Below are 7659 nucleotides of genomic sequence, written 5' to 3'. Positions count from 1 at the left end.
TTCCACACACAAACACACACAGGCTGTAGGCACTGACAACACTAAAGTCCACTTCAAATAGGAATAAGGTGGAATTTTTACCCTGGACATGCCATATATTTTGAGTCATTGTAATCATTAGGGTAAAAGTGAAGACAATATACAAGATAGAGATATAATAAGTGTTGCATTGTGGGCCAATATAGGCTACTCTGGTTAAATCTTAGGAAATAGACAATAGGAAAATATAGAAGTTAACACGAGGCCTATATAATGGCTAAAAGCATTTCGTAAATAGTCACGGCGTCTACTTTATCGTGTGCCTAACAGTACTAAAAAGGGACACATTTCTGCTTTTCAGGTGACTGTATGCCGAAAGGGTAGTTCATCGCAACAAACTTACTACCCTCCCTCTACGATTCCATCCAACAGTATCGCATCTCCCGCCCCCTCCTGGCACTCTGCTTTTCTCATCAATGGAACACATTTGAATAATGTGTAAGCACTTGGACTGGAGCCAATCAGCTGTCAGAGGACCATGATAAATCGCAATGCATTATTGATAATAATAATTACTTTGACATGCGCATTTCTACTTGTGGAGCTAATTTTCCAACCCGAAGAATTTGTAAAGAAGGAAAGGAAATTGTGTTACTATTTGCTCTCGATGGTTGCACCATGTCGAGGCGCAAGCAAGCCAAACCACAGCATATCAATTCCGATGAGCCCGGGTCCTCAGAAAACGGTGAGTTTGCATTGATAAACTTTTTTGCGGACATGTTATATTAATAGGACGTTACAGGTTAGGAAATATCTACATTTTCTTGGAAAGTTGTACGTTGTTTCCTTGCACTTTGACCTGAATGACGACCCTTGGAACGGACCATGCTATGGCGAGAATAGAGAAGGCGAGTTGTTTGATGAGCAGCAAATAGGCTATTCAACTCGAATTGGCTATAACGTGTTCTGAAGTTGAATTGGATTTTGTGATGGAGTCAATGGCATGGCAGTACGTTTAGATACATTCTACCTGTGCATCAGAAACAATATCTAATATAAATGACTGGGCTTGATTTACCGATTGATTTTGTTTGGTATTGAACATAGTCTACACGACTCTTCATTCTGCTCAACTTTTTCAAAGTATGTAGCTACCTGTTGGGCTGGTAACAGGAGCAGCCTGTTTAGCAACACTGGTCACTTCTACGAACACGTAGCCAACTACGAACGTTGTGTGGCAAATTTCATTGGACACCTAACATTATATTTAACTTTTTTTTTCTCTCCATTATATGGAAGTATTAATGTATTCGGTTTAATTACAGTAGGCTACGATACATAGCAATATTTTTTTCCCAACAGCACATTTGTATTGAAACTGTGGCTCATTGTCCGCATATGATTAGAGCTGGGTTACTACAATTGCTTGCATTTGTGTTGGGTTTGCTGTAAATAATGGTTTGCTGTGACTTCGAACAAGAGGATTTTGCATAGTTGGATCATGTTTACAGTAGCATGATATGTCAAAAAAAAGTGTATGGGGGATTGGGATAGTCTGGTATACTTTCAGACAAGGGGTCCGACAGAATGGTATGAAATGTGACTCTAGTAAGCTGACCTAAAGGCCATAAATCCCCCACTTTAATGCATGACTGTTTCCTTTCGTACATATGTGGGGGATGGAGTGTTCTGCTGAGAACGGGTGGGGTGCGTTTGGTGGTGCCAGAATGTAAGCAACATTAATGGACATCTTTTGTAATAGCCTATTTTGGATATCATTTTTTCATGTAGGCCTTTTTTACGTTTATTTTCTACTTTATTTGACATGTCCGGTGACGTATTAATTCATCACTTTGCGAATGGACGTTCTTTACATTTGCACTGTAGACCTTTAGTGTTAGTGTCTTTAGAGAATCCGTTTTACCTCGTGTCATCAACTAAACAACTGGTCACTATGCAACTCCGCCACCAAGCGGCAACCCTGATGAATGCTGGACTGAATATTCGATTCATAAGTGTATTAAAAACGCAAAATGTAATATCTATCTACAACGTTTGTGGAAATTACTTTATATAAACCAGAGAAGCTACTTGAGGTATGTTTTTATTTTTGAAGTCCAGATTGACATTAATTGGTAAACTACCAACTACATTTTTCGACAGATAAAAATGTAATTTAAAAAACGCACCCTCCCCATAGACAGTACTCATCACATTACCAACAGCGTTATTATGCCCTTATTCATAGTCATCTTGTTTGTCAATGAACGGATTCTGTATACAAAGCCATTTGCAACCCCCCTCACACTCAAGTTGCCTGGTGAGCAATTAACAAGTCGAACTGTTTCGTTGGAAGAATGCAAACAGGTGGTCTACCCCCCTCTTCACATAAGTCCTACAGCATTAGCATTTGACAATGCGACCGGTTGTGAAATGGCCCCATAGTGCGTGAACATTTAAAATGCCCACTCGAGGTATTCTATATACTCCCGGTTAGCCAAAATTGTCTTTGCATGTAAATGACCAAGCGATTATTGCTTTGTCCGTAAGTGCGAATTTGGGAGGTCAAATGGTGACTACCAATGACCCTGTTAACTGTTAGTTCTACACCCTGCGTTGTAACTGGAAAGCGTGACTACTTTGTTTTTAAACGTACGTTCAAGTTGCACTTGTCCAGCTGTAATGATTAGAGTTTATCATTTGGACAAGTTGGTGGCTTAACTATGCTTTAAGGTGGGCTAATGCGTGGAAAAGTCATATAATAAGCGTGTCTTTTTTGACTGGTATATTTATTGTCTGCATAATATTGTAAGACAGACCATCTTGCATATCTGGAGACTTTAGTTAATGTACAATTGTGCCACCTGCTGGTACTCTTGTGCACTAAACACAATACATTGTACTTTTCAATAGGTCAGGACCATGGGAAAACTACTATAGTTTGCTTCTTCATGTGAAATTAATTGAACATGGGTGCATTCTTGCAACTATTTGGTAATGTGTCATTAACTATTTACTTTATTCCCCCCTTATCAGAGGTTCTACAGGATGGTCACGCTGAAGAGGATGGAAACGAGAGAAAGAGGTTCAGAATGGAAGATGCTAGAGTTTGCAACAAGTGTTGTGCCGAATTCTTCAATGAGACAGAATTTCTTGAACATCAGGAAAATTGCACTAAAGGTCAGCAGGTGGTCATCATGAAAGCGTCTGATGGGAATGAAGTGCCAGAAGACTTCTCACAAGGCTCTTCTGGTGCCCCCCAAAGTGACGATGATGGCCAGGCCAGCAGTCATCCTTTACCCAGTGTCAAACCACAACGGACAGATGAAGAGGCGTCCAAATCAAATGCTGAAAAGTTTTCAAAAGAAGGACGGGTTATGTCTGCCAGTCCTGAGATTAGTTACCAGCCTTCACCCAAGTTACAAGATTCTAACGTCACCCTTGAATCTATGCCTGCCACCAAAGTAGCAGTCACCCAGCATTCATCCAGCCATAAGTCTCCACCCTCCAAGGATACATTGCAGGCCATCCCTATGATTCTGGAGCAGCTGGTGTGTCTCCAGCAGCAACAGCTCCAGCAGATTCAGTTAACTGAACAGATCCGCATACAGGTGGCCATGATGGCTCCCCAGAGTCTCCACTCAGCTGTAGGGGCAGCAGTGGACCCCCTTAAGGCACTGGGAGCTCACCTTTCTCAGCAGTTGTCGGCTGCAGCAGCCCTGATAGGGAAAAGAACAGGAAGTCAGAGCCTCTCAATGGAGACTATGAAACAGGGCAAACTACCTCAATCTAATGGCATCCCAACCTCTCTGGCTGAGGGTCTAGGGTCAATCCCCTTAAAAGCAGATCTTTTGAAGGCTCTCCCAGACCTGGCCAGTCGCCTACCAGCTTTACTACCCCAGTCTCCAGGGGCCATGGCATTACCAGGCTCTTTTACTGGCCTCCCTGTAGGGTTGGATCCTTCCAAAAAAGGGAAAAGCAAGGTATCCAACATGCTGACTGAATCCAAAAATGGTTCTGGGGATCTCTTATACAAGCACAAGTGTAAATATTGTGGCAAAACCTTTGGGAATGACAGTGCCCTCCAGATCCACTTGCGCTCTCATACTGGGGAGAGGCCCTTCAAATGTAACATCTGTGGAAATCGCTTCACAACCAAAGGAAACCTCAAAGTACATTTCCAGAGACACAGGGACAAGTATCCTTACATCAGGATGAATCCACACCCTGTGCCGGAACATCTTGACAATCTACCGACCAGCAGTGGCATTCCCTACGGTATGTCAATGCCCATAGAAGAATCCAACATGGTGGACATGAAACCAGTGATTGGCCTCCCAGCTCCAGGTTTCCACCAATCTCCACTCCAGGGCTTTAAGCCCTCCTTTGAAAGCTTTGGAGTCGACCCATTCTGTCAAAGGCCCTCATCATCAAGTAGTGATGGAGCATCAAATCCCTCCAACATGTTTGGTCATGAGATGGGATCGGATCAAAACCAGGAATCGAAAGACCTCAAGGGAACACACACCAATGGCAATGGTCTGTCCGAGCACACCTCAGGAACTGCCAAACTGCAGCAGATGGTGGACGGGCTGGAGAAGAGGACCAATGACCCCAACGAGTGTTACATCTGTCACAGAGTGCTCAGTTGCCAGAGCTCCCTCAAGATGCATTATCGTACTCACACTGGTGAGCGGCCCTACAAGTGCAAGATCTGCGGACGGGCTTTCTCCACTAAGGGAAACCTCAAAGCCCATTATGGTGTTCATCGGGCCAACACACCCCTCAAGATGCAACACTCCTGCCCCATCTGTCAGAAGAAGTTTACCAATGCAGTGGTCCTGCAGCAGCACATCCGCATGCACATGGGAGGACAGATACCAAACACCCCCATGCCAGACAACCAGTATGAAGCTGCTGACGCAATGGACTCGTCTCTGCCCGACGAGAAGTCTATGGATGCTTCTGGCCTTGATGGGAGCTTGGAGGACCCAGACACTGAGCTGGACACCCAGGAGAAGCCCAGTGCCTCCTTCTCAACATCAGCCACTGAGGAGCAGCAGCCCCAGGCACCTCCCTCAATGTTTTCGAGCATCGCAGCCCTAGAGAATCACATGAAGACCATCACCTCGGCTCTCAACCTGAAACGCCAGACCAGCACAACCTCCGAGAGTGATGGGCGGTCTAAAGGGTCACCCTCGGAGCCAAAGGAGCAAGAGTACCAGATCGATTGTAGTCCTGCCATCTCTGACTCTCTGTCCTTTCACTCCTCGTCACCGGTGAACAGCCAGATGGGAAGCAGCCAGTCCAAGTCTCCTGAGTTGGCAATTCCAGAGGATTTTTCCCATAATGGAGCTAGACCGGATTCAGACTGTGGCTCCCAGGATGTAAATGAGTCCATTGGGGCTCTTGATCTGACTGCACCCAGCAGCTTCACACCAAAGCCAATCAAAGAAGAACCTGGCCTGCCCTACTCAATTGGCGAGTATGGTAAGTTTTTATCTATAATATTACTTTTGAGCTATGACCCTGGGTTTACCAGATGTGCAGTTCTGTTAATTAATATATTGAAATGTTCTTGTCATCTTGCTCTTCAGCTCCCAGCCATTTACCTTTCATGAGGATGCCCCCAAGTCTGGTCAACCTGGAGATGCAGATTCCCTCAGAGAACCCCCTGGGTGCCCATGGCTTGTTTGGCTCCCAGCTGCCTCAGGGGACAGGGATGTCGTCCTCCAGTGCTGCTCGCAGGTCCACCAAGCAACACCTGTGTAACGCCTGTGGGAAGAACTTCTCCTCGGCCAGTGCTCTGCAGATCCATGAGCGGACGCACACAGGAGAAAAGCCCTTTGCCTGCACTATATGTGGAAGAGCTTTCACTACCAAGGGTAACCTAAAGGTATGTTACAGTCATATCTCCATTACTCTCTGACATGACAACAGTTTAATTAATATTTTAGTCTGTGCCCTTCAAAAGGTGTGCATTGGCATTGACATTTGACTTGTTCTGTCAGGTCCATGTTGGAACTCACATGTGGAACAATGCGTCTAGGCGTGGTCAGCGCCTGTCTTTGGACAACCCCATGGCCTTGATGGCCATGGGATCAGAGTCGAAGGTAATGCCTGACATGATGCCACCTCCTAAGGAACTGGGTCCTCCACCTATGAACTTTGACCAGTCTCTGTGGAACCAGTATGCTGCTGCTTTCACCAATGGGCTGACCATGAAGGCGAATGAGATTTCTGTCATCCAGAATGGTGGCATTCCCCTTCCTGGTAGCCTGGCTGGGGGGCCTCTAGCTGGCTCCACTGGAGGCCTGATGAAGATGGATGGATCCCACTCTGGCCTGCCTGCCTCTGTGGCGGAGATGGAGAAGAACATCTCAGAAACATCTCCATTTCCACATTTCATGGAAGAGGGAAAAATTGCAGTGAATTGAGTATGACACTAAGGAAGTTCTCTTTTTGTAAATCCATCACTGCAACGTCAGTTTTGAATGTTTATAGTAGCAAGGATTTTGCTCGCCTACACTCATTGATGGGTACAATCAACGTGTGCTTTACAAGACTTTACAAAAGGTAACCCTTGTTGAACATTCTCCGGTTTTGCGAAGTCTAGCTGGAACTCTAACTTTAATGGTGCAGCTCTCCCCCTCCAAATGAACAATGAACCCCATAAACAAGTATTATTTTTAGGTTAACTTGATATAACTGCTGTAGTTGTATTTACTGATTCTTTTTTTTCTTCATAATATATTGCGGGTATTTCTGTGTGACATCTTTTTAGTCTTGTATCCAGAAGTTGAATGTAGGGCTTACTTGAAACTGCTTTAATTCAGAATGTCTCCCTGGTAATGTATACTTTGAAGAATTTTGACAAGCATTGGAAAAGCTTCAGGGTGTGACTGATAATGGACACCACTGTTTTAGTGTACATGATTAATATAATGTGGTTTTCTTTATTCCTCTGTACATGACTACTTGCTCTGCTACTGTGTGCCATAGATTTTATATAAAAGTTGTACAGTTCTGTAGTGGTCATTGTGCTGATATGTTACTTTGGAGAGAAATATTTGATCACTACATTTATTCACAGTTGCTCAAAGTTCTACTGAATAAGTGTTGTGTTCTTTATTCAAATTCGTTCAGGCTTGATTATTTACTTTGCCATCCATTTTGGTTGTCATTTGACAGAATTTCCCATTAAGTCAATTGTGGAGACTGAGAATGTGTCCTTTAAACAGAACCTCATGCCAAGTGCCTAGCTTCAACCTGAAATAATCATATTTTTTCTCTTTTTTTTGCACCACACAATTGTAATGAAGTTTGTGTCTGTTAGACTGATACCATATTGTCCCATGTAGCAGTACTTTTTGTTCATTCCTATATATAAAGATCTGTTATACATTCTCTGCTTCTGATATTACCCTAGAAAAGTACAGCTTAATCTTTGGTTTGTTCTGTTCTGAAGAAGATGGAATGCTCTCAATCATGCCTGCACTTTATTTCCTTTTTTGTTGTTGTAAGATGACTAGTTACATTTCTGAACATCACTTCTGATTACCATATCGTAGAAGGTGCACATGAGTTTTGTCATTTCTTTTTGTTTCCTTATAGATTTAAAAACATTGACTGCATCAATAATTTGAACAGGGAACTTCAGATTCCTACAATGACAATGTT

At 43.6% G+C, this 7659-nt stretch overlaps 1 protein-coding gene across 1 annotated transcript; it reads left to right on the top strand.

The window, feature by feature from the left end:
- The first annotated feature begins 561 nt into the window (after positions 1 to 561).
- On the top strand, positions 562 to 6685 carry sall4 (spalt-like transcription factor 4). The gene is made up of 4 exons (XM_067240109.1): positions 562 to 724; positions 3016 to 5469; positions 5577 to 5875; positions 5991 to 6685. The coding sequence occupies exons 1-4, from the start codon at positions 562 to 564 to the stop codon at positions 6414 to 6416; spliced, it is 3342 nt and encodes a 1113-aa protein (XP_067096210.1). The 3' UTR covers positions 6417 to 6685.
- The last annotated feature ends 974 nt before the right edge of the window (positions 6686 to 7659 follow it).

Source organism: Osmerus mordax, chromosome 7 (genome assembly GCF_038355195.1).
Source record: "Osmerus mordax isolate fOsmMor3 chromosome 7, fOsmMor3.pri, whole genome shotgun sequence".
NCBI classification, from domain to species: Eukaryota; Metazoa; Chordata; class Actinopteri; order Osmeriformes; family Osmeridae; genus Osmerus; species Osmerus mordax.
The sequence above is the reverse complement of the archived record's forward strand: the minus strand, read 5'-3'. Positions and strand labels throughout refer to the sequence as shown.